General features: G+C 42.4%; 1 protein-coding gene across 1 annotated transcript in view; it reads left to right on the top strand.

Annotated features, from left to right (window-relative positions):
* RBBP8NL (RBBP8 N-terminal like) overlaps positions 1 to 27946 on the top strand; it is a 52008-nt gene that overhangs the window by 18787 nt on the left and 5275 nt on the right. Inside the window, exons 3-12 of the mRNA XM_025170720.2 lie at positions 964 to 1006; positions 1517 to 1612; positions 5559 to 5671; positions 8173 to 8245; positions 16307 to 16461; positions 17008 to 17090; positions 20028 to 20191; positions 21469 to 22252; positions 25812 to 25923; positions 27816 to 27877. Of these exons, the coding sequence (XP_025026488.1) occupies positions 964 to 1006; positions 1517 to 1612; positions 5559 to 5671; positions 8173 to 8245; positions 16307 to 16461; positions 17008 to 17090; positions 20028 to 20191; positions 21469 to 22252; positions 25812 to 25923; positions 27816 to 27877 (1685 nt within the window). The remainder of the gene's footprint in view (positions 1 to 963; positions 1007 to 1516; positions 1613 to 5558; positions 5672 to 8172; positions 8246 to 16306; positions 16462 to 17007; positions 17091 to 20027; positions 20192 to 21468; positions 22253 to 25811; positions 25924 to 27815; positions 27878 to 27946) is intronic.

Raw genomic sequence — 27946 nt, 5'->3', positions numbered from 1 at the left:
TGCCAATTGCAAATAGTTTTCCCCAGTTAAGATTGACATGCCAACTTCTAATATTGCTAGGTTATGCAGGTTTGATTTAATATTTACATACATAATAATACTTTCCATTTATATCTACTCTATCATCTATCTCTAATATCTACTGACTCTATCTTATCCATTCATCCCTCCACACACACATACATGCACATACATACCTATATACACACACATACATTTCTACATATTTTGGAGGCAGACATTCAAAGACAGCACAGTCAGCCACATCCTTCTATCGACTACAGGATGAGAGCAACCTTTTCAAGGTAACCTTCAAAGCAAACCTTTTCATGCACCATCATGTGCTTCATGTAATCGTCCGGATGCATCCCCCACTGATAGTTAAAAATAACTCTAATCTCTCAAAATCATAATATCTCATAAGACTTTTGGTAAGCACAACCCTGAAATTTCACACAAGAAGTTTGAAAGCTCACAAAGGGATCCTGAAATCTCACAGGATGTGACCATCTTTCAGCTACCTATATTTTTAATTGGGGATCACAGATACCACCTATGCTGTCAAAGTCGATGCATTGCTGGCCTTTGGACAGCAACATGGTTGGGGAAGCCATATTTTGGGAAAGAGGACAGCAACTTAAGTGGTTTCCATGCCCCATTTCAAAGGGGATTGCGATTTGGCCAAACAAATTCCTCTCTATATGCCATTTATTCAGTTTATCATTCTTAACCTGGTTACTGAATTATCCCATTTTCAATAGATTGAATCATAATCTAACCAAAAGGTTGGGATTCATGCAATTTGTTAAGCCACAAGAAACCTAGGCATGATTTCCACTAATCAAATTCAGTGTGTTCTGTGATAGCAGTCATTAGATCTTTAACTGACCTGATGAAATCGCAATGTTCTATATCCAGCAACAAAGATCACTGATTGTTTCTGAACATCCCTTAATCTTCCAGGCCTGCAAACCAAACTGAATGAACTAACCAATGAGAAATGTCGGTGAGTTAAACAAACGGCATTCTGTTGGGCATGTGTTCTTGGGCTTCAGTTCTGTAGGACAATGCAGAATCAATTAAAATATAAGATAAACTTGGGGGCAGTAAAATATAAGATTCATTCCTATCATTTTAAGAGTTTGGGGCTGCCGCTGGAATCAGAATCCTTGTCAAGTATGTATAGAGTGGAACATCCGGACACGCTGATTTTGGAATCATGGTTTATTGAATAAGCCACAATTGGCTGGTTGATTCATGCTAAGCCATAAACCACTGTTCACAAAGCACAGTGGCTATGCCAAACCAGAATGAAACCATATTTTGTTTAGGATGATGGGTGAACAGTTTCCATTTCCTAAGTACTTTATCTTGCCTTAATATCCTATCAGCCCCCATTGCTTTAGTTCTTCATGCAAACTTATTTTAGTTTGAGAGACAAAGGCCAAGGATGCATCTGGAGACTTGGGAATAATAGTCTTTCTGTCTTCCTCCTTGTCCTTCTCCCTGAAATTAGAGACAACCAAAGAATTGAAGAGCTCTTCACCAAAAACCACCAACTACGTGAGCAGCAAAAAGCTCTTAAAGAAAACGTGAAAGTCTTGGAAAACAGGTAAACAGCTTCATCTGGTCGCGAGGGACATCTGCAGAGGAAGGGGAGATCAGAAGAATCAAGATGGTGGCCACAACCACACAACGGAAGGCCCACCACCTTTCTTTCATAAAAATTGGGCAAGGCTACAATTGCACAATCCCAGCCACCATCTTGATCTTTTTTTTAACCTCCCCACTTCCTGCAGGCACCCCTCTTTGCCCGAGCTATACTCAGGAAGCATTTCTGGCTTCTCCCCACCTCTTTAATTACCTTTATAGACCTTCTTCAAGAGCTTTGCTACCTACGGTGCTGACTGTTCAGGGTGGGAGATATTGTCCAAAGTATATGGAGGGTGCCAGCTAGTTAAACTGAGCAGATCTGATTAGCACCTTCCCATTTCATGTTTGGATCAGAACTTGATCATCCATTGGCTTCTGTGGGCCCCAGTGTTCTGTGCAGTCCTCTGCTGAAATGTATAGGGTGGGTCCAAATGGGGTGGCGTGCTCCAGGTCCCTTCCCTCAAATGTGGCCACCTAACAAGACCTAGGCAGCGCACCTTCTTGATAGTGGCCCCTGTCCTTTGGAACACCTTTCCCCTTGAGATCCGGCTGGCCCCTATTCTGCTAACCTTCCAAAAAACCTTGAAAACCTGGCTTTTTCCCAAAGCGATGGGGTAGTATATTGGCTGGAGCCCAGGAAAATTGTCTGTGGGATGTGAGGGGTGTCTTGTCTTTGGGTGCCAGGAGTTTTTATGTGGGTTTTATGCTTTTTATTGTTTTATTATTGTTTGCAATCCACCCAAGGCTGTGATGCATAAGATGGACAGCTATATAAATCTTTTAAATACATACATACATACATACATACATACATACATACATACATAAACTGAAACTCATTTGAAAACCTATGCTATGTTCAAGTATAAATTTCAGAGTGATTTGTGTAGGGTTTTCTTTTCTTTTTTTAGTATAGCTCCATAAAGAAACAGGGCAAAGTAGACTTTTTAGCAGAGACTGGTAATAGGAACATAATCTAGGGAGATATGAAGTTTAATCCATCCTTGATTAGTGTGATTCAGCTGGACATAGCTTATTATAAACAGTGCTATGAAAAACATAAAAATAGGATTATTTTGAAGCAATTCAGTCTGGGAGTAGGACCACATCTTGGGACAAGATTCTGAGGGCCAGACTACCCCTAAATTATGCTTTGGGTTAGAGCTAGAACTGGACATAATTGCCTTTCAAAATTTCCCACCAAAAATGTGGGCAGAGAAAGTGGGAGGTTCATTTCTCTGAATTTCTCCAAAAGAAGGAGAAATTCTTCAACAATGTCTCAAGATCAAGAGTTTCTACAGAAACTATGACCGTTGACTTGCTGCTGCAGAAGCCACCTAGAAGGTCTCAACTGATGCTTTTCCTTGGAACGGAAAAGAAATCAGGAAAGCTGCAGACTTCTGGATAGATGATTGCGCATTGGACAATTAGACGTTCACACACACACACGCACCTTGGCCACCTCATCACAAAATAGTGCCAAGACACCCTATTCCTCTTTTCTTTGCAAAGGTTGGGAAAGGAAATAATCTTCCATTAAACTGAGTAAGTCAGCAGAATTTCTCCACCTGTCACAGCTAGCACCTCTGTGGGGTCACCTCTATATTTGAATGTTCTTTTAGATGCTCTGCTGAAGATATGTCAGCTGCAAACTGGCCATCAAAAATGAGCCAGCCAAAAAAGTGTAGGAGCATCAAGACACAAATTAGACCAAGACCTGATACGTTATTTTATTTATTTATTTAAAAGGTTTATAACTACAGCTGTTTTAGATGTCAGTTCCCCAATTCTTGCCTATTAATTAGGCTGAGATATTCTGGTAGCCCCACTCCACAAATTCACTAAGAAACTCTTATTTAAAGTGGGGGGCATTTTGCTAACTATTTTCTGTATGGAGGCAGACATCATGGGACAATATGAGCTCTTAGTAGATTCCATGACACAAAGACAACCCCTTCCTGATTTCCCTCTTGAAAGGACAGGTGCACATATCACTAAAAGTTACCATATCCATCAATCTTAATGTAGGTAGTCCTCACTTTGCAACCACTTATTCAGCGACCATTCAAAGTTACAAAGGTGCTGAAAAAGGAGTTTTACAACTGGTCCTTGAAGTTGTGGTCATCACAGTGTCTCCATAGTCACATGATCGCGATTCAGACACTTGGCAACTATTGTGTATTTACAATGGCCACAGCGTCCCACAGTCACCTGATCACCATTTGCAAACTTCACAGCCAGCTTCTGACAAGCAAAGTCAATGGGAATGCTGGCAGGAAGTCACAAGTCATGGTCACATGATGTTGTCCTTAATGATTCGCTTAATCACTGCAGCCGGAACTGACATAGTAAGTGGGTGTGGTCACATGACGTTTCACTTAATGACTGTGTCACTTAACAACAGAGTTGCCAGCCCCAGTTGTGGTTGGTAATTGAGGACTACCTGTACTGTTGCCACATTTCAGTAGGGACATGGTGTAGTGTATGTTTATTTCCTAATAGATTAAAGAAACTAAATTAAATGGCCTGCATGCAGATACATTGACATAATTGACTTTGCTGCACAGCTGTTGATTGCCAGGAGCTGCTAGTTGCAAATGAGATCCTCCCAAGCCATTTGGGCCTGGTCTTCATGTGCTTGGAATCTGAACTCGTTTTTGCTGTGCAAAATATGATGATGGATCCCTTGCTTTGACTCCTCTGTCCATGGGAGATGACTCACAAGAGTTAAGATGGCGGCCTTCATCATGCAATTGAACCCCTTCCCCTTTTTGACACGTAAAAAAAGGGGAGGGGTTTGATTGCCTGGTTGTGACCACCATTTTTATTTTTTTTACCTCTCTTGCAGATGCCATAATATCTAGCTCCTATAACACATTATATTTAGACGTAATGTTGCCCAACCAGCTATGTGGCCATCCTGAACATGGTCACTGAAAGGTGTAGCAGCTACTTCACAAAATGTGATAACTTTGCAATTTTCGTTTTGTTTTCTTTGCTTTTTGTTTGTTTTTGATGGTTTAGTCTGTTGCATGAATCCAGCCCAGTTGGTTAGTTTAGGCTTCAATGAATTGTGTAACCCCAGAAAATAGGTTAATTCAGTAACCAGGTTTGGCATGTTGTATGAACCCAGTCATTCATATCACTTACCACGTTATATCTATAAATTTATCTATGAACATAATATTATAATCAATACAACTGAACATAGTAATTATAATTAATACAATATTATATGCACATATTACAAATCTCCACTGGGAATTGGAGATATGGGGTAGTTATTGAGAACTGTGCCCATATGATACGACTTCTACTTTAGTAGAACTTGATTTTCAGGCATTCCATCCTGATGAGAAAATGTACATCAGGATTTAAAAAGGGGAGTGGGGAATCTTCAAGAAAATGTCATAGTGAGGAGTCCTACCCATCAATGTCTTCATTCTGTTCCCTCTCCCTCCTTGCGAATACTTCTGTTTGCGTGAAAGTATGGGTGTCATCCATTTGGGCTAAATAAATGATGACTCTGAAAAATCTGAGCAAAAAGGTGGGTGTAATGGGCAGAAGGAATAACCTTGAGGAACAGGAGGAAGAGCCACTACCAAGACAATAGTCAGATAAAAGAAATTGGAGTCCGAAGCAGAAATGTAATTTGAGAAAGCATCTCAGAAAAGACCCTCCCTAGTTCTCACAAAGATAAAGGGAGGGAGGGAGGGAGGAAGCACATTCAGATTTGCAAGATTCTGTTACTGTAACCTTATGATCAAAGTAGTATTGGCATTCATGACCAGTTCCCTAGTCTGGACTACCTCAAAGGGCTGACAGTGGGATTGGTTCAGCATGGATGCTCCCAATCAGTTTTGCTGCTCTAAAAATGTCACACCACTATTTTTATTACTTTGAAGGTTACGAGCTGGGCTTTGCGACAGATGCCAAGTGACCCAAGAACTTGCGAAGAAGAAGCAACATGAATTTAGGAAGGCCCATTTTCAAAGTCTTCAACACATCTTCATCCTAAGTAAGTTCAACAGTAAAGAGACACCTGGAATATATTGAGTAGAAATGGGGAAGATTTTCTAGCTGAAAAATTTGGAAGTTGCAAATGTCACACGATATTATAATGCCTGTTAACAAGCAGTTGATGCTTGCTTTAGTGATTTCAGTGCATTTTAATACATTTCTTGTTTCCCACTCCTAGCATGTTACATTAGTGGAAGGAAACATCTGTGAGAAGGATAAAGAAGAAACCCTGATTAGCATACTCAAAACTGGACAAACCAGCATTTCAAAAAGATGAAATGCTTTACCACATAGGAAAAATTTATGTAGAAGTCTACATTGCTTGTTTATTTTATAGTCCATCTTTCCTCCAAGAGATCAAGATCAAGATATTCCACCTCTGATTTTATCATTACAACAACCCTGTAAGGGAGGTTCATGAGAACATGACATGATCATGATCAATCTGGTGCATTAACATGTTGTGGCTCAACATGCAGAACATATGAAGTTTGTTTAGTATCAAACCTGGTTAATCCTTTGTAGCTTAACGTGTTATGTAAATCTAGCCCATTTCTTTAGTTTATGATGCAACATATTGTGCAAACCCAGGAAATGGATAAACTCGGTCACAAGGTTAAACGTGTTGGGCAAAACACAATCATTGGCTAGTTCAGAGACCTCCGTTAGGGTTCAGCATAAGGAAGAGATTTGAGCCCAGCTCTTTCAGGTTCTAGTATGTCAACCTTGCAAGGTAGTCCAGACAACAAGCACCAACCATGAATACTAACACTAACTTTATTGTAAGGTTACATTAACAGAATCTTGTAAGTCTGAAAGGATATCTCTCCCCCTTCACCTTTACAGTCCAAGAAACTAGGGAGGGTCTCTTCTGAGATGTTTGCCACATCCTCATTGCTTCTGTGGGCTCAGCTGCCTCTTATCTGACCATGGCCTAGTCTGCAGCTCTTCCTCCTGTCTCCCAAGGTCATTCCCACATACCATTACATAGTCTAATGCTCTAACCACTTGACCACACTGACTGAGATACATTTGCAAGTGAAAGAGATTTTATATTCTCCTTTCCTGCCTCAGTAAGCCAATGGATATGGTCTCTGTTCCCAGGAAACCTCAAACATCACTCTGGAGCATGTATGCCATTCTCTGTCTTCCTAGCCATTCATCCAGATTCAGAAATGGTCCTCCATGTATACCTCCACTGAAAAAGGTCCAAGAGTCCTGATTCAGGACTGGATTAAATGTCCACCTTACTTCCTTCTCCCTGCTGAACTTTTGTGAGATGCAACAGAGGTGCACTCACCAGGTCACATCTACCCAGCCCCATCCTCTATGCAATGCACATGTTGGATCTGAGCACCAGTATGCAAACATAGAAGGAGATGCCCTATACAGAAATCAGCGCCCTTAAAATCTGTATTTTTTTACCAGTTCTTCTGCTGCTTTTCTGCCAATGCACTCAAGGCAGCTTCAGGGCCAGCCCAATGATGTGGCAATAACTCCTTGCAACATGGATACGATCAGGACATATATAAAAATCAAATGTAAATGTGTTTGCGGAAGGAAAACAAGCAGAAACCTGGAGGATGTTGTAAAGTTGAAGAATAAAGCATGAAGTAAATCCAAAGGATACTGTTGCAAATCAAAATTTATAACCTGAATTTCTTCTGATACTTTTGCTGAATCAAGAGCATGCCAGATTTTGCTCTGGTCTGAGTAGGGTTACCGGACATCTGGCAAAAGGAGGGCATGTCCTCCTTTTTGTCCTCATGTCCTCTGGCTGGCAGGCATAGACTTTAAAATCAAATATTGTTTGGCTTTTTCAGTACAGCATGTATCTCTTCCTCAGCAGCTTTTCTCCATGGTGCTGCACTTCCCTAATAAGTGCTAACTGCAGGTTAACCAGCTCCACTCTGTGACTAAAATTACTCTAGTTCAGTGTTTCTCAACCGTGGCAACTTTAAGCTGTATGGACTTCAACTCCCAGAATTCCCCAGCCAGCCTGGTTGGCTGGGGAATTCTGGGAGTTGGAGTCCATACAGTTTAAAGTTGCCAAGGTTGAGAACCACTGCTCTAGTTGATTCTGGCTTGCTCTGATGCCTGAAACTACCAAGACAATAATCAGTTACATGCTGAAGGCTTTTGTGTCCTAACTTCTAACTCCTGGCTCTAACACATTTCAGCAATTTAAAAACCACTCTTTCTAATGTTGGAAAATGTAATTTCATATACTGTATATATAGGTACATTTTCTTTGGGAGTTTTTCACTGTAATTTTTGTCATGGATGCCAAGAACGTTCAACAGTTAGTGTGTCTTCCTTTCCAATTGTCCCTGTCCTCCTTTGCCTGTTCAGATATCTGGTAACCTTAGCTCTGTGACATGCACATTCTCTTCTTTCAGTCTATAAGCCTGACGTCATTCCAGCCATAAGTCCCAGAACTTCTGGAGGGCTGGGGAAAGCTGATTTAATCCACCATTTTCCTTCTTCCTTCCGTTATAGCTAATGAAATGAATAAGCTGAGAGAGGAAAACAAGAGCCTGAAAGAAGAGCTGAAGAGGTTGTGTGGCCCAAAGTAAGCTCTCCTAATTTTATCTCTTGGTCTTTGGGATGCTTCTAAGTCAACTCAACATGACTGACTTCTTCATATCAAAGGTGGGCCACCCCTGAATGCCTTTTTCCTGGAGGAGGTGGTTATGTGAGATGATTCTAAGGCTGCTTTGCCAATTAGGTTTCAGCTCTGATCGCTGAGAGTTCAAAGTGAGATGGATTTGAAGAATCTCAAGAGCTTCTGACAGGCTTCATGTTCTGTTTCTGGAGAAGAAAATGTCCTGGTTCTACTGGGAAAGAGGCTGAACTGGCAAAACCTGTGGTTAGACCATACCTTTTAGCCTGCAAATGAGAACTTGCATAAAGGCTCCTCTTTCTAACCCCCAAACAGAGAAAACAAAGTTCTGCCACAAAGACATCTAGCAGATCAGAAAGATTTCTACATCTTGATAACTAGTTCTCTGCTGAGAAATTGTCTTTAATGCAGGTGTTTGAGTGAGCATTTAGCACTAGTGTCTAGCTCAGTGTTTCTCAAGCTTAGCAACTTTAAGCTATGTGGACTTCAACTCCCAGAATTCCTCAGCCAGCCTGCTGGCTGGGGAATTCTGGGAGTTGAAGTCCACACAGCTTAAAGTTGCCAAGGTTGAGAAATACTGGTCTAGCTTTTCCTTAATTACCTTGAAAATGCGTTAAGTATATACTGTAGTGCTGTAAATCTGTCATAGTGTCTTTGATGCCTAGAGCTGGGGCCATCATTGTCCAATTTGTTACTGAACATGTCTCCCTTCCTGTCTCTCTCCCTCCCCCCCCATTTTGCCTCCCTCTATCAACCTATCTAAACCCAGTGCTGAACCAGGAGATTTTGGGAGGCAGTGGGTCAACTCTTACTACTTTAGGGAGGGTTAAAGGCTGCAGAGTGTGGCACAGTGATGCTAAATGGTCAGAGACATGCCACACCACAGGGAAGAGCAGGATGTTTAGATGTTTCCCCCCTGTTTTTTGTGGGGAATTTGTGGGGAAACACTTTCTCTTATTTTCTTTTTTAAGTAAAGTAAACCTTTCATTGCAATTTCCATGTAGGGCTTTCACTGCAATTTCCATGTGGTGTCTGCTTCAGTTGGTGGGAAAGTGCTAATTTTCCATGGTTGGGGTTAGGAGCGGCTCTGTGAGATCTCACACAAGGGCTAACTCAAGGTGCACAATCTTTGGAGCAGAGGTATTGAGAACAGGAGATGTGTGAGTACACACAACAGGAAGCGTGTCTGTACATAAAATGGTCAACATGGTAGACCATGGCCAGCCACAAAATGCCTGTTGATAGAATATGTCCTCCCTCCCTGGGATGTTCTCTGTCTTCACAGTCCTACTTTTGTGAGACCCCAAGATGTTGTTTCAAATAAATACGATGCTATCTGCAGCATGCCAGCTGCCTGCTCCGTTCCTTTGACTTAAATAATTTTTAAAATCAAGTTAGGTAGGAGAAGGAACTTGGTATCACCAAGGGAGGTGTCTGTGACATGTGGGTGCCACCGCGTTGCTTATCTCTGTCCTAGACTCTTCCTCACTTTGGTCACTGTCCTTGAAAGTTTTTCAGGTTTTTCCCTGTAAAAAGCTTTGGGTTTTTATAGCAATGGGTAAAATTTGTTTTGGCTCTGGAAAACCACAGTGGTTGGCAATGGAGCACTGATACATAAACTATCCAAGAAGGTTTCATGGGTCTTCTCCAGCGCTGACCTCAGTGTTCATTTATTTAATGCTGTTGACATTCCAAGGCACTGGTGATAGTTTGTGGCTGGGAAATCCAGGGGCATGAGGACCATGAAGCACTGACTTTTGCTTTATAGCAACTAAGCAGTACTGTAGAATATTTATCTCCTTTAGTTTAGCTTGGGTTATGCTCTCTTCCCTTCTGAATTTCTATGCCTCAGTTAGCCTTTCTCAAGGGACCCCCCCTTTTCCTCTTTCCCTGCCAAAAAACAGGGAGAAAAATTGGGGGGTTTAATCTAGGACAGTGTTTCTCAACCTTAGCAAATTTACGATGTGTGGACTTCAACTCCCAGAATTCCCCAGACAGCATGCTGGCTGGGGAATTCTGGGAGTTGCAGTCCACACATCATAAAGTTGCCAAGGTTGAGAAACACTGATCTAGGAAAAAGGTGAGAAAAGAGGACCTATGAGGGTCATCAGGATTTTTCTTCTTCCTCCCTCATCAAACATAGCCCCAACTCATCTAAGGATGCAGAACAGGAGAGCAGGATCAGATCACACTTTGACAATCTTAAGGAAAATACTCTTTTATTGAAATGCTTATATAGAATTTTTACAAATTAATGTACGCATGTACTGTATGCTTTTCTTTCTTTTTCTGTTTTATAACTTTGTGCACTGTTTCTTTTTTTCTTTTTTTTTACTCTATTCAATAACAGCAAGACATTGTTTAAAGTTATAAGTGGATAGTAATAATAGTAACTATACTGGACCATCTGTAACAAAGATCTCCTGGTGGCATTCACACAACATATTTAATTGGGTTACTGAATGAACCCATTGTCTGGATCCATATAATACTTTGAACTATCAACGAACCATACAAGCTGGATTTCTGCATCAGACTAAGCCTGCACAAGTACAAACTAACCAAGCTTAGCCCCCAACTTAGCAAGTTGCACAAAGGCACTTGACTTGATGAAGGATCTTGTGTGAACACAACCCAGGGAACCTCAGTCACTGAAGAACAACACTGGGAGAGGTCAGACCAGCCTGTGTGGTTGATTGATGTGAGGTATGAACCCAGCATGAACCCAGACAATGCATTAGAGTTAACTGAGCATTTCCAAAGAGCACTGAAGTGCATTTGATGGGGAACCTTTGCGGTAGAAAGTAACTTTAACTGTCAGCAGATGGCACTATTGCTATATTTAAATCTAGCATGATGACTGCTTCTGAAATGCAAAGCAGGAGTGAAGGAAACCTTCCTGATTTCCAAGTTTGTTCTGTCTTGAACCTGATCCCACTCCTCTCTGCTCTAGGTGAGGCCAGTGGGAAAACAGCTGACCTTTCAAAGGCCTTTCAAGGATAAAACCAAAGTAAGATCCTACTTTATGGGGCGTTACAGTTGCAGTTGACCCCTTTGAAATGAATGAAGAACTGCACAGATTGGGTCATTCAGGCAGTGACCTTGCGTAGATGAACACAGTTTGTGCCAAAGACGTTCCCGCTAGACCAGGGATGACCCTCTGTTGTGCAACCGCTCATCAGAGCCTGGGAGAAAATTCCTCAGATTAAAAATACAACAAACCTTGATTTAACTAATGGAGGGAAAGTGTGCTGGTTACACCCAAATGTCTGTGAAACGGCATTTGGGATATTATGCATGCGTAACATCATTTACATCTCATGACATTTACCGTTGCATAAAACAATGAAAGAATGTTGCCCGTTGCATCTGATGTCCGCTAAACACGGTCCTATAAATCAAGAGTTGACTGCATGGCCAAACTCTCATGCAACTTCATGAGTTGATGCACTATGTTGACCATGTTAAATGTTTGGATTTGATTTTATTTATTTTATTCTGAAATTTTAGGGAACTGCAGGCTCCTTTTCTGACCACAAAGGGTGCCTATGTCTGCATCAGATTCTCCTGTTTTTAAAAAGGCTCCCAGATCATGCTCTTCAACATTTAACAGACAAAAATAGAGATATCCTTGCGCTGCCTTGATTCTCACCCCACAGAGCGCTGCCTATGCCCTATGAGGCTCCTTCAAAAACACATTCACTGCTCAGTCCCTTTTCTCAACAGCAGATTGCACCAGTACCTCACTGCCCTGGCATTTCCAAGGTTTGATCACTCAGCTCTGGCATTATCTGATCCAGCCCAAGATTTAAACAGCCTAGAGTTGATCCTTTGTATATTTCAAAACAACCAGTTCTTCCTGCTTAAGGCGAGACCGAGCCATGAATTGTTGACTTTATTGTTCTTGTCTTCATCCGACTACAACAGCCTTGACTGATCACTTGATAGATTCCCTGGGGATGTGGCTGGTTCATAGCAAAGCTGACTGGGGAATTCTGGGAGTTGAAGTTCACACATCTTAAAGTTGCCAAGGTTGAGAAACACTGCCTTAGAGTTCCCTTTAGTTCTGGCTAGGATTCTGGGAGCTGATATACAGTACAAGTGGGTTGTGTTCAGACAAGACATCTAATTTAATTAACCAGTTTTCTGGATTCAAATAGCATCCTGGAGCAGAAACCAACCAAGTGGGTCTGGTTTGCATATCGGTCTAGACCACCTACACAAGATTAAAACTATCAGCTTAGCATGTTGTGCAATGTACAGTAGCCTCTAGGCTTGAACTGACTTGGGGAAGCATGTTGTGTGAATGTATCCACAGTCTGCCTTTGATCAATTATGTGCCATCAAGTTGGTGTCACCTCTTAGTGACCACGTAGACAGATCTTCTCCAGGATGAAGAACCTGCTTTACAAATTAGCCAACCCTCCCATGAAACAGGAACTTGAGAACCAAGCGCAACTTGATGTGTTTTATTTTTCCTCCCCCTCTGCACAATTATTTCCAGCAGGCCTCAAGGGCTTAATGTTTTTCTTTCCTACCCACAATCCTCATGACACCACTTTGGAGCTATAGATCTGGGCTGCAAAGCTCCAGACAACCAGGAGATGGAAAAAAAATTAGAGTTGTCTGTATCGGCTACTTGTAGTCCTCCATATTCTTGCAGCCCAGACAGAGTAGACTGAACACACTTCTACTGAGTAAGTTGTAAGGGCAATCCATGGAAGCGTCTTTTGTGAGACTAACAACAAGCATGAGGGATGGATTTTCAGATGCACTTTCATTCTCCTCTGAGAAGGACATGGTAGCATGTCTCATAAAAGGCCTCCAGGAGGTTCATTTGAGTTGTGAGCAATAGGTCGCTCATGTGAGCTATAAAACCCATGTGTTGTTGTAATTTATAAACATTTTTATTGAGATTTAAAAACATTACAATGTAACCATGTTCTTGAAAAACATTACATTGCATATTAAAAATGGTTAATACCAAACACGAGCCATAACAACCATAGAACTATAGAACTGATACGGGGGGGCGGGTTCCCCTAGACTACTTTATAGTAAATTACAGGTAGTCCTTGCTTAATGATGGTGATTGGGACTGGCAGCTCCATTGCTAAGCAACATGGTCGTAAAGCCCAATGTCACATGACCATGCCAACTTATGACAGCAGTTGTGACAGTCCCAGTTGTCATCATAGGGCAAATCCCGTGCAGTCACAGTGTCCCGCAATCATGGGATCACCATTTGTATCCTCCTGTCGGCTTCCCCATTGACTTTGCTTGTCAGAAGCCAGCAGTGAAGGTGGCAAATGGTGATTACGTGACTGGGAGACACTGCAGCGTCGTAATTGCGAGCCTGTTGCCAAGCAACTGAATCGCGATCACATGACTGCAGGGTCACAGCAACGGCCGCAACTACAAGGGCCCTTTGTAAGTCCCCCTCATTCAGCGCCATCATAACTTCGAACGGTCGCTGAACAAGTGGTTCAACAAGGACTACCTCTATATGCTTAAAAAGAAAAACCTGAACTAAAGTGATGTTTTTAAAAAATGAGAAAAAATATCATGAAAAAAATAAGCCTTTCCAGTCCAGGGTATTGTACTGAGACTATGTAGGTCACACTTAGGGTTGATTCTTGGTGAGACAGGAATAGGGGGAATGTGAGCCTTCTGGCACAGCTTGATCTCCCAACAGCTTTCAATACCATTAACCATGGTATCCCCCTAGCTGCATCTGAGAGTTGAGATGGGGAACCAATATCTTGCAGTGGTTTCCTTCCTTCTTAGGGGACAGTTCTGTTCAGTGGTTGGGGGAAGACGTCATGCCCTGCTACAGGATTCAGCACCTTTTCTACTCCTTTTCCACATTGACATGAAACCTCTGGGGTTATTCATCCATCAATTTGGGCTTAGGTAACATCAGTATGCTGATACCGAGCTTTCTTTCTCCAAACAGGTGATACTGCTGAGATTCTGTCCAGGGCCTGGAGGCTGTTAGAATCTGGATGGGGAAGAACAAGCTTAGATTCAATTCCAGCAAGACAGAGTAGCTTTGGAGGAGGAAGCCATCCAACTCCTGAAATATTCCATCTTTAGTTTTGGAGGGGGGCACCGTCTGATGTGGCAGTTAGGGCCTTTCTTGGAACTCGGGGTCCTTCTCTCAATCCCTTATGCCTTGCTCATTTCTTATTTGGACTCTGCTGTGTGCTCTACAAGGGGCTGGCCTTGACCTTTGGAAGGTACAGCTGGTCCTAAAGACTGAGTACTGCTGGGTGTTTCACGATCTGTGCATGGAACTCCTTTGCTTCAAGAACTGCCCTGGTTATCAGTTGGCTTCTGGGTGCGATTCAAGGTTTTTTTGTTGCCAACTTTAAAATCCTTCATGGTTCAGGATCTAGATATCTTCAGAGCCACTTCCTTCTGACTGTTTTTGCCCATCCGACATGAACCTGTAGAAAGGGCTCTGTTCAGGCCTCTCCACTCAGAGACTGCCACCATCAGAAATTGCCACTGGGTAGCCCTGACCTTGCTAAATCTTAGAAAAACCATCAAAACCTGGTTTTCTCAGCAGATCCTGGGAGGAGAAATGTTGTAAACTGTTCCCTCTTGTAACTTGGGCTTTAACTGAAGTGGAGTTATTTTGTTCATTATTTATTTATTTAAATTTACCTGGTATTTAAATTTATTGGCTGCCCAGCTCCAATGGACTTTTATTTATCTCTGGCACTAAACTGTGTTTTGTACTATATCTACTCAATATAGTATTGAAAATAGGGTTTGTAAGCTATTCAGCATTAATTGATGTAACGTAGAAACCCAGTCCAACCATCCATACATCCATCCATACAGTACTGCACAAAAGTTTTAGGCAGGTGTGAAAAAATGCTATAAAGTAAGAATGCTTTCAAAAATATATATTGTAATTGTTTATGTTTACCAATTTACAAAATGTAAAGTGAGCAAACAGAAGAGAAATCCAAATCAAATCAATATTTGGGGTGATTACCCTTTGGCTTCCAAACAGTATCAATTCTTATATTTGCACACTTTGTACACTTGCACAAAGTCAGGGATCTTGTAGGATTAGAGTCAGGTGTCCTCTTACATTGCCCGTTTCTTTGTGCTTCTTCAAAAGAGCTTGAACAGCACATCTTGAAACCCCAGTTTGCTTTGAAATTTTTGTCTGGGAGAGACCTTGCTGATGCAGTCTAACTCCCTTGTGTCTTGTTGCTGTGCTCAGTCTTGCCATGGGGTATGACCCATGACATGAAACTATCTTCCACAACCTCACCTTTGTAGCAGAGTTTGGCTGTTCCTCACCCAGTTTTAAGCCTCCTACACAGCTGTTTCTGTTTCAGCTAATGACTGTGTTTCAACCTATATATGAAACTGATGATCATTAGCACCTGCTTGGTATAATTGGTTAATCATACACCTGACTCTAATCCTACAAGATCCCTGACTTTGTGCAAGTGTACAAAGTGTGCAAGTGTAAGAACTGATGCTGTTTGGAAGCCAAAGGGTAATCACGCCAAATATTGATTTGATTTGGATTTCTCTTCTGTTCGCTCACTTTGTGTTTTGTAAATTGATAAACATAAACAGTTACAATATATATTTTTGAAAGCATTCTTACTTTACGGCATTTTTTCACACCTGCCTAAAACTTTTGCACAGTACATACTGAAAGGGAAAGAACATTAATAAAAATACCAGACTCTTGATCTCTGACATCATGCGTCCTGCTCACCCTAAACATCTCCATAAAAGCTTTGCTGCCCTTTATTTCACTGCCAGCGAAAGAAATAAATATGGCATAAATAAGCAAAGATAAAAGCAAAGTACTGGTATTTGATTTGGAATATTTTATTGCATGTGGTTCTCAAGTGGCTGCGGCTTCTGATTTTTTTCCAGAGCTGTATGAAAAGCATGCAAGCCCTCCGGACAGATGCCTTTAAACCCTCTCTCATTTCATCATGGTTTTCATTTGTTTTCTTTCTGCTGCAACAGGGACAGACCGAAGGCTTTCAAAGGGGAGTCCAGAGAAGGGAACTCCGCCCCGGACTTGTCTTCGTCTTTACTCTCCACCCGAAGCAGGAAACTGAGTGCTGGAAAAAACATGAGCCAAGAAACAGAAGAGGAGTATCACGAGCCACTGGAAGGAGGCATGTTCTCCTGAAACTGGGCCCAATTTGCTCTTCAGTCAGTTCTAGATCAGGAGCCTAGTAGAACCTCCAGCAGCAGAGGGACACTGCCTAGGAGGTCTAGTTCCCTGCTTTGCACATCAAAGACCCCAGATTTAATTCCCTTTTCAGGAAGGGCTGGGAAAGATCCTGCCTAAAATCATGCGCTGTTGCTCTCAATCAACATCAGTGATACTGAGCCAAATGGTTCCATTATACCTAGCACCTTCCAGATGGATTGGGACTAAAGTCACTGGTCTGAGATGGGCGGCTATATAAAATGAATGAATGAATGAATGAATGAATGAATGAATGAATGAATGAATGAATGAATGAATGAATGAATGAATCTCCCAGAATTTCCAGCAAGTTGGTGGTCATGTTGGCTAGATGTTTTAGGAACTGGATTCCCAATCCATTCAGAGAGATCCAGGTTGGGGAGGTTGGTTTGTAGCCTAAGAAGAGAAATGTCTCCACTTGCAGTACATATCATCTGAAATAAGCATCTGTGGTCTTTTCTTGTTACAGATCAATCTCCTGAACACAGACATTCTCCAGAAAGCAGGGTCTCCCCTAACATCATTCTCCAGGGAGAACGTGTTCTGGATATGGTAAAGAATTCCCTGGCTAACCTAGCCTTTTTTTGTCTTTCCTTATCACATTTAATTCTCAACCTTGGTCTGAAAGCTCTCTGGAACCTGAGAATAGGAAATATTAGCTGGCAACAGCCTAGATGGAGAGCGAGAAGAAATCATGTCACACTTTTCCTCTATAAAATGTTGAATCTCTGCCCAAATTATTCTTATGTTTAATAAGCAATTATGTTTAATTTCCCTATTTTATACAAGCTGGAGAATTTTGTTTTCCATGTCCCGGGATTTCAATTGCAGCCTTAGAAGTGTTATATATATAAACTATACTTGTGATTGGCTAGACTGGAGGGCGTCATGGGATCTTTCCATCTTAATGGCTCTGTTCCTATAACTTGCTTAATTGGGTCACTTGGGGGATAGCATATTGCAGGGACAGCAAAAATGGGTTAATTAACTGACCTAGTCAATTAATCCCAAGAAGACTATATTTAACCCAAACCGCACCCAGTCATGCAGTGTTAAACTAACCCCAACAGGCGACGTGCCATGGGGATCCCCAGACACAACCAATTGGCCCATTTTGCGTTCTCAGCCTCCAAGAAGAAATTCTGCAGAGAAAGTATGCCTGAAAAACTAAACCTTGCCATTCCACGACTCACACCATGGCCTGAACACAGCATTCTAATTGGCTGCAGGGTCCATGCCATGCCCAGTGGGGAAGGGGGAAATTATATCATGAAGCCTTGCCCATACTGTCCTGGCCCAAGGGCTCATGGCATATTAGATGTCGAAGCAGGTAGATTGGGACCATGCATTTCCCCCAGAATGATTTTTGACCAGCTCGTGCAATCATGTGCTGCCAGAAGCAATCAGTAAGGAGTTTTGACTGGGTTAGTGGCTGATTAGATGGAACATATTGAAAGACAGACGGTGTTTCAGAGCCCTCAATATTTTGTTAGATGGGTTTTCTGTCACGGAGGGTGTCTATTCAAAATCATGAATGTGCAGACAGTCCTGAAAACGTACCCAGTGTGTTGCTGGGGAATTCTGGGAGTTGAAGTCCACACATCTTAAAGTTGCCAAGGTTGAGAAACACTGCATGGGAGGGTCAAGGGGCTCAGAGTGATATAAGCTGAGTCACAGCCTTGCAATGCAAACCCTGCCTCTTTTCTACGTGCATTGCAATGTCCTACACATCCCCCAAAGTGTTGGAGCTAATGGGGCAATGCTGCTTCCATGCTGAGATCTGCTGAGATGATTCCCCCCCAAAAAACTGATATAGGGGACAAGTACCGGTTTAAGTAGCTTAATTCTCACAACACATTAACCTGGCTGAAAATTTTCTGGGGTCACATAACTTGCTGAACTTTATCCTATTTTCTTCTACATTTTCCCAGATTTTGCGGTTTCTCTAATGTTGATATTTTCATTTGATAACATGACGTGAAAATATATATGTAAAGCTGGTTTTGAGTAGTATAAAGAGACTGAGTTTTGATGGAATCGTTTTCTTTTCTTTTTAAATTTTTCTTTCATTTTGGGTGTATATATGTGAGGATCTATGTATCTAACCAAACTTAGCATGTTATGCTGATGCAAATACGTGTGGTTTCAAAATGGGAGTAAGTCCCCAATTACCTTTCTCAATGGATACAAAAATGGATACATTGCATTCTTAGAACTCTCACTTGGGTGCAAGTACAGTACTATATGGCAAAATCATGATTGAACATATGGGTAGAAGAAGTGTCTGTTAAATCCAAATGTCCATTAAATATGAAGGTTTCCCCGCTTTTCTTCTTTCCTTTCCCAGAGGCCAGCTACTGGCACTTCCAAGACAACCCTCCAAGGGGTGTCATTCTTAGCACCCACCCTAAGGACTCTTGGAGGATCCTTTTTTCTCCAATGGCTCTGTAAGCAAGGAAGCATTGGTCACCTTTCCTTCTTCCTCCCCAGGTGCCAGCCACACACATGATCTTCCCAGCCACTTCTCCACCTCCCTCCTTCAACTCATATCCCACCACTATCCCAGCGTGCACCCACCTGTCTGCCCAGTCTTCCCAGCACCTTCCCAGCACCTTCCTAGCCTCCTTCTTTCAACTAACCATGAACTCAAACATGAAGTGTGTGCATCTACCACCAGCTTGCTTACTCTCCCTAGGGCCTTCTCTCCCTCCCTTTGAATTCCAACTCAAAGTGTGCCCAGAAGCATATCCATGTTTTAGAGGAAGCTTAACTTCCTCCAATAACAGACAAGTTCATTCTTTCAGGACACTTCCCAACTGGAAAATTTGTCCATAGTATCCAAACACTAAACAGAGGTACGTTAAACCTATGGTTTACCATATATAACAAACGGTATATTGACACTGTACACTTAATCAGTTACTGAGTCAAGCATATTGAACCAGAAATTAGTCCAGTAGGCTGAGTGTGCACAACATAATCAAACATAAAAAAAGATACTAAATCAAGGTCAATATTAACCAAGCTTAGCATTCTATGAAAATGCATCCATGAGGTCTTTAACTGACTTGGTTAAGTATGCTGTAGCAAGTGGGATGCAGTCTTTTCACCAAATGGGAATGTTTTCTAGAAATTTTGAAGGAAACTTCATCACTTTCCTCAGCCGGCTGTTCATCTCGATCCGTACTACGTAGGCATGGAAGAATGTATAGTAAAACCCTGGGTTTTGTACCAAATGGGAAAAAGAGGTGTCCATTAAATCCAGAATTATGTATTGTATTTATATATTACACAATTTACATAATTTTATATGATTGATATAAATTATGTACTTACATAAAAATTACATGATTTTTAAGCAGAAATTAATTTTATGTACATTTCTATTCCAAATTCAGATTTTGTTCCTTGCCTCTAAAGTCCATTGAAGTCCCCGAATTTGAGCTTTTACTGTCCTCAGCTATTCTTCTTTCCCTTCTCTGGTTTTAGAGCTCGCAGAAGAGAATCAACCAATTGCAAGGAACAATTGAGCTGATGAGAGCGGGCTCCCGAACCTCTTCTCAAGAAGGAGATTACCCAGAAAGTGGTTCCCCACCCCTTGCAAGGAAAACACCACCATCCCCTCACTGCGACCAAAGTCCCAGCTTTGAAGCGTAAGTTACTATTCTTACAAGTTACTATCCTTACAAGTTACTATCCTTACGATGCCTACATTATATTCTTGATCTTTCTTCTGAGTAAGCGGGGCATTATCCCTAGAATAAAAATCCTGTGCCTTGTCAATGGTCCACCATCAACCAGTGAGATCCAAAATCAAGAAAGGGTATAATGTGGTTCTCCCCAGACTTAGCCCAGGACTTCCAAGGCCACTGCATTTCTTGCCTGTTGCAAAAAATGAACTCTCTCAGAGTCAAGCAGAATTGGCAGCTCATTTAAGGAAATAGCAGCGAGTAGCTGCAGAATTTTCTCCTTTCTCCCCCTCTCTCACACACCAAGTTCTTAGACCCTTTGCTTATGGCAATCTTTCCCAACCTGATGTTCTCCAGATGAGTTCTTCTGGGATGGTCAATGTTCCCAGCCAGCAGTCTTTGGCCAAATGGTTTGGGAATTATGATTAATGTAGGCCACACATCTGAAGAGAACCATAAAATAGATTCTTCAGATATGCATATCTTGAGATATGATATTCTTCAGCCCTGGCTAAGAGAACTCAAGACCAGCTAATTGTAGAGGCTGAATTGCTTGCCAGCACATGATTTGATACCCTGGTGCTGCAGGGCAGAACAGATACTGAGTTTTAGAAAAGACAGGTGTGTAAGAGTCATAGGGACTTGATCCACATAAGTTAGATTAGGATAAACTAAACAGGGTTGGCCATGTAGGTGTTTATGTATGCATATGTAATTTATATTAGGGCTGGCATGCTTTAAAAAAAGAAGTGCTTTGAACCTGTGCAAGGCCAGCCCCTCTCTGCTATTCTTTAAAAGCAGTGTTTCTCAACCGTGGCAACTTTAAGATGCGTGGACTTCAACTCCCAGAATTCCCCAGCCAGCCATGCTGGCTGAGGAATTCTGGGACTTGAAGTCCACGCATCTTAAAGTTGCCACGGTTGAGCAACACCGCCTTAAAGCAACTGTGTCAGCTTCAGGCAAGCCGGCGAAATGCTGCTCTATTGCTATAAGAAGTGGACTCTTTAAATTTAAACTGACTCTTAAAGTAGTAGTATCTTTTTTTCTGGCTCGCAGAGATCCCTGAAAAAAGTCAGGCAGCTCTTAATGAATAGGGAGAGAGCTGCTGTGTTTGCACTCCAGAAGACGTTAATCGCTTCCATCACTGTTAGCACTGCCAATGAAAAGTATTAGGTCCCCCATACGCTCGCAACTGTGAAACCTTAGCTACTTTTCGAAGGTGATGGTGCTGATTCTTTTAGTTTTTTAAGGCCCAACAAATCAGATTGCTGTGCCTATCCCTCGTCTTATGAGAACCTGAGGTTCAGCAAAAAGGAACAGCTCTATCTCCTCAACCAAAGCTTTGCTCTGCATCATCTCGGCCTCCGGAGTAATTCCACCAGCAGGGAGGGCGAGTTCCCTCACCACCTATTACTGGCCAAGGAAGTAAGCAGTCGAATGAAGTCCCAGGAGGAGTGGGAAGACCAGGCTACCATCTTGGAACTCCCTGGTGCTGTGCTGTACATGAAGGACCGGCATCTGGAAAACAGGCTCCAGTTTCTTAATAGCCCGGAGAAACTCCGCTGCTTGTTGCTACAGCCACAGCAGGAAGGGAAAGGTAGAACAGAGGACAGTTCCGATCACACTTGGTGTCAGACCCCTTCCGTATTACCAAGCGTTGGCAAAGACTGCAAAAAGGAAAGGCTGTGTCCAGAAGATTTGATGGATGATGCATTACAGAAGCAGTTCCAGGTCAATAAAGAAAACCTGGATCAAGGAGAGAAAGCCACATCTGTGCAGGATTATCCCACAGAAACACCCCTGGACTTATCAGATTATGGAAGGGGAAGAGAGAGTGGCACCAACTGGCACCAATCCTCGGTGAAACATGAAAGGCAAAGTCCAGGTAGAGATGAGAATGAAGACTCTGTTGTTCAGAAAACCTGTTTGTCCAGCTGGCTCTGCACAGCCCAGAAACACCATCATGGGAGCAAACAATTGGAACAATTCACTGCCAGAGCCAAGGAAAACACAGCAGTTTCTCTGGTAAGAAATACATCTACTTCCAAAATGTCTTTTCTTCAGCTAATTCTGTCACATCACCTTTCTCTGTATATTCAGCTATTTCACACACACTTTGAGGTTACTCTAAGTTTATTTATTTATCTATCATATTTATATAGCCGCCCATCTCACACAAGGTGATTTTGGGTGGCGTACAACAATTAAAAAATAAATACCTAAAAAACAATTACACATAAAAAACTGTAAAAACACACAAAACAGGAGGGGATAAAATGAATAAGGGAGCCTTTGTAAAATCTCCCTGGTCCCCTGGGAGCCCCAGGCCTGATCACACAGTGAGGTCTTGAGGGACTTACAGAATGTTAAGAGGGATGGAGCTAATCTCACTTCTGGGGGGAGGAGATTCCACAAGGTGGGCACCACAGCAGAGAAGACTTGCCTCCTGGGACCTGCCAAGTGTAATTCTCTAGCAGACGGGATCCCAGCATGCCTTCTCTGCCTGATCTGATGGGACGGGTAGATGTAATTGGGGAGAGGCAGTCCCTCAGGTAACCCGGCCCCATGCCATGAAGGGCTTTAAAGGTCAAAACCAGCACCTTGAATTGGACCCAGAAGCAAACTGGCAACCAGTGCAGCTCGTGGAGCAGAGGTGTAATGTGTACCACCCTAGGGGCACACATAATTGCTTGCACTGCTGCATTTTGCACCAGCTGAAGCTTCTGGATACTCTTCAAGGGCAGCCGCATGTAGAGTGCATTACAGAAATCCAAACAGGAGGTGACCAGGGCATGAGTGACAGTGATTAGGTCCCTCTGATCTAGGAATGGGAGCAACTGGCGCACAACGCGAAGCTGTGCAAAGGCTCTCCTAGCCACGACTGCCACCTGCTCTTTGAGCAGGAGTCGTGAGTCCAGGAGGACCCCCAGATTGCGCACAGGGTCTGTCTGGAGCAATGCAACCCCATTCAGTACCAAAGATGGCATAACTCTAGAACCAGAAGGCCCCAGAACCCACAGCCACTCAGTCTTGCCAGGGTTCAGTTGAAGCCTGTTGTTTCCCATCCAGACCTTCACATAACAAGGGCTGAGGGCTGAATCTCTCCTCCCCATCTACCACCGACTGGAATTGGCCCTGGAGGAAGGAGGTGAACCAGCACAACACAGTGCCACCCACCCCCAATCCTCTGAGCCAATCCAGAAGGATACCATGGTTGATGGTATCAAAAGCCACTAAGAGGTTAAGTAGGGCAAGAATGGACGCACAACCCCCATCCCACCCTCACCAGAGATCATCCAAAAGTGCGACTAATGCTGTTTCTGTCCCATACCCAGGCCTGAATCCCAGCTGAAAGGGATCCAGATGATCCGCTTCATCCAAGGTCTTCTGAAGCTGTTGCACAATCACCTTCCCCAAAAAGGGGAGGTTAGATACTGGATGAAAATTGTCCAGTATAGTGGGGTCTAGCAATGGCCTCTTGAGGAGGGGGCAAACCAAAGCCTCCTTAAGAGGTGAGAGGACAACCCCCTCACTCAAACATGCATTAACCATCACTAGAACCCACTTGCACGACACCCCCCAGGCTGCTTTCACAAGCCAGGAGGGGCATGGATCTAAAAAGCAGGTGGCTAAGCCCAAGGACACTGTCCACTTCCTCAGGTCCAACAGGTTGAAACCATTCCCAGATAACAGGGCAAGACTCCTCTCTAAGCACCTCCACTGGACCTGCAGCAAAGCCAGCGTCCAACTGAGATGCTATAAGTTATGCTTACAATTATAATTGCCTGCTAATAGCATTGTGAGAGAGGTCAACCTTTAGTTAGGCCATTATGCTACACCAAATTCTTGATGGTCCCTGAGAACTGACTTCAGTTAATACTGAATTAACCCACTTTTGAGATTCATACAATGTGTTGAATCATAAACTAACTAAAGATCTGAGTTTACCTAGCCCGTTAAGTCACAACAAAGGAAACAAGGTACAGTGAAACCTCAATTTAATAAACCATTCTGGGGAAGGGTTATCCATTAAAAGTAAATGTTGATTAAATCTGAAGGTTTTCCCCTTCATATTTTCTTTCCCTTCCTGGATGTTGACATTCCTCTAACCCAGTGTTTCTCAACCTTGGCAGCTTTAAGATGTATGGACTTTAACTCCCAGAATTCCCAAGAATTGAGTTAGTCGAAAGTAGTGTTACTCAACCTTGACCACTTTAAGGTGTGGTCTTCAACTCCCAGAATTCCCCAGCCAACCATGCTAACTGGAGAATTCTGGGACTTGGAGTCCCACACATCTAAAAGCTGCCAAGGTTGAGAAACACTGCTTGAAGGGATGTCATTGCTAATGCTACCCTTAAGGATAATTGAAGAACCCTTACTGTCAGCAAAGAGGTAGTAGTTGGTAATGTTTCTCCAGGTGGAATTATCTGGAGGTTGAGTCATGGCAACTGGACTTCTTTTCTTTTGGTTTGATACGTTTCGCTGTCCAAACAGCTTCTTCCGTCTAGAAAGTTGGTTAGCTTGGAGAAGCAACCTAACCAACTTTCTAGACTGAAGAAGCTGCTTGGACAAGCAGCGAAACGTATCAGACCAAAAGAAAAGAAGTCCATTTGCCATGACTCAACCTCCAGGTAGTAGTTGGAGTAGGAACCAGGGTGGGGAGGAAGGAATTGCCACTGCTGCTGCCTCCCCAGTGTATTTTCACTGCCCCACCAATCCATTTGCTTGCTCAATCATCATCTCTCTCTCCCTCCTCCTCAATCACTGCCCCATCATACCACCCACCTACCTGATCATCCCAACATCTTCACAACTTCCCTCCCTCAACTCACCTGGAACTCAAGCATGAAGTATGCCCAGATGTGAACCTATTATTTAAGGCAGTGTTGTCCAAACCTGGCCACTTTAAGATGAGTGGACATCAACTCCCAGAATTCCCCAGCCAGCATGGCTGGCTGGGGAATTCTGGGAGTTGATGTCCACTCATCTTAAAGTGGCCAAGTTTGGACAACACTGATTTAAGGGAAACACTGACCAATGTCTAGACTGCTTCCCTGTCAGCTCTTTGAGGTAAGCCAGGTCAGAAAATGGACTCCACAAGAAATCCCAGAGCTCTACTTTATTGATATAGGGTATTAAAATAGAATCTTGAAAGCCTGACCACATTCCTCCTTCCCTCCCTCTTACACCAAAGAGAGGGAGGGCAGTATACCAAGGCAGGGCAATTTTGCATTTCTTTCTTATACTATTTTGTTTTCCCCAGCCTAAGATATATTTTGGTCCTCACATATTTTCTCCAAGGTCATCTCTGCAGTTCTGTACATTCCCCATATAACACAGAAGCCTAATATTATGGGATGCAACCCAGATGAACATTTTGTCCATTGTATCTGAAGTCTGCTAAACCAAGGTCTGTTAAATTGAGGGTATACTGTACCAACTAACCAAAGTTAGCATGTGGTACAAATGCAGGTGGTAAATCTTTCCCTCACCTGAACGTAGTCACTGTGAGCATTACAGGACTTTGTAAGGCTAAGTGGCAACCTGCAATTTTTCTGTTTCCCAAACTCCGTGACCTCTGCAGGTATCTTTGCCACAAGAACTTGCCATGTCCAAGCCATCTTCACATGACTCCACTGCTGACACAGAAGTAAAGATGCCTTTTGGAGCGGAGAATCAAGACACTAAGCAGCCAGGTAAAACAGAACCTGAATATTTTTTTCACTTTCTGGGAGAGCGGCACACATATAGAAGATATAGGATGCTTTAGGATAGTGACTTTGAGAGAAGATTGAATTAAACCAGGAGTGGGCAATTATGCCTTTGAACCTTAGGCAATTCCCCTCCAGCCACCTTTTTGCAGCCCCTAGAGTACCCCAATTTGGGCTTAATGAATCAGTGTTCAACTTTATTTAGGTTATAAAGAACCCCAAACTGTACTGTTGATGTTGCAACCAACCAAATTTGGGGGGGGGGGATTTTGACCAAAATATAGCTGGAAATGTCTGTATTAAGCCTCACAGAGGCAAAATACCCATTTACAACTTCAAACCACACCCAACAACTCCAAAAGTATCTTCTCAAAACAATTCTTACTCTGTTCACCTAGTCTTGACATGTCACAATACTTGACTCCTACAACCTAAGAGATTCATAGTAAGGGTCCAGAATAGGAAGCTGAGAACCTGAGTGCTCAAGGAAAAGGCATTGATTTTTCCTAAGCCTTGTTTTTTCCCTAGTTAAGCTGCAGCCTTCCCTTGAGTGCTTCTATTTGTCCCATGGGAGAGGGCATTTTTAATTGAGAAATTCAAACAGGAAGAAGCAGTAACAAAGAAACAAGCATGGGCTTGATACAGCTGCAAGTCACCCCCTCCAGTTATATTAAAATTCCATACCTGAGCTTGCAAGCAATAATCCATTAAATCAGAGCTTGCAAGCAATAATCCATTAAATTGTTGACTAATCAATAGTCAATCATAGTCAATAGTCAATCGTGTTAAAAGATTCTTCTGAACAAAAGTCTGAGGGCACCTTAACTAGAAGACAACTAGAATCTCGAGCATGAAAAACATATTGCACAATAAACTTTCCAACCTGGTTCACATGCTGTGCTAAACCATAATATGATTGGTTTGAGCTTGGCCTGGGTGAACCCAGTCAACTGTGTTTTGTTCAATAAGCAATAGTTAAGTAAATCATGACTTAAAATAATGTGTGAATTCCATCACAATGTTTCAGGGACCATAGCTTTGTATTTGCTGTAACAGGCTATGAAAACTTTCCCCTACTTGGTACTCTCCAGATGCATTGAATAACAACTATCCAAATTCCAACCAGCATGATCAACAACTGGTTCTAGGACAGTAATCCCAATGTGTCTGTAGGTTCTAGAAGGTTAGGATATGTAACCAATTCTTGAGCAAGAAAGAGACATTTCTCATGATGACCAAACCTCGAGACACTTCTTTTTCTGACCCTTAATCATAAGCAGCTTCCCAGTAAGCGTCTCAGTTGCTCAATCAGTAATTTCATTTCTCTTACAATGGAAGGCTTACATCCAGGATTATGTGTACCATAAATCTTGTTGAATAAATGACACCTCGAGTTTAAGTAAACTTGGAGTATATTAGACAGTTGGCCTTTTGTGCTCAGCTGAAATCTATGGCACTTTGAACCTTTCATCCAGGAGGATTAGAAACCTCTGGCATTCATCCAACTTTATACTATCCTGAATGAGCCCCACCCTATCAAATCCCGAGTCTAGTGTCAGCATTTTGATTTGAAATAGCTCTCCAGAGACTACAGCAATGCCTTCCTGAGTGCCAAGAATGGAACATGGGACCTTCTACAAATAAAGCAGAAGCCAAATACACAACTGAACAATGGACTCACAGATACTTGTGCAATTTGAAGTATCCCTGATCACTGGTGATTAGAAAGGCACATGCTTATCTGATTCTGAGCCTTTAAGGGGAAAACAACCCTTTTCTGTCTTGCATGCTTTTCTCTAGTCAAAAAAGAGAGGAAAATTTGTGTTTCTACATCTTGTGATAGAAGTTGATATCCTATATGCCTTTGTTTCTTTTAGATAATGGCGATACTGACTCACTAAAGGATGACTCTGATGAGCCTGACGTATCTGAGAGTGAGGTCTGTTTCCATGTTTTGAAGGGGCTGAAGTAACCCTACCATTCAAAGATGGGATATGAAATCATCAAA

This window comes from Python bivittatus, unplaced genomic scaffold (assembly GCF_059951505.1).
Source record: "Python bivittatus isolate LINGU-HERP-01145 unplaced genomic scaffold, Pbiv_v1 ctg000700_np1212, whole genome shotgun sequence".
NCBI lineage: Eukaryota > Metazoa > Chordata > Lepidosauria > Squamata > Pythonidae > Python > Python bivittatus.
This window is presented reverse-complemented; position numbering and strand designations above follow the sequence as displayed.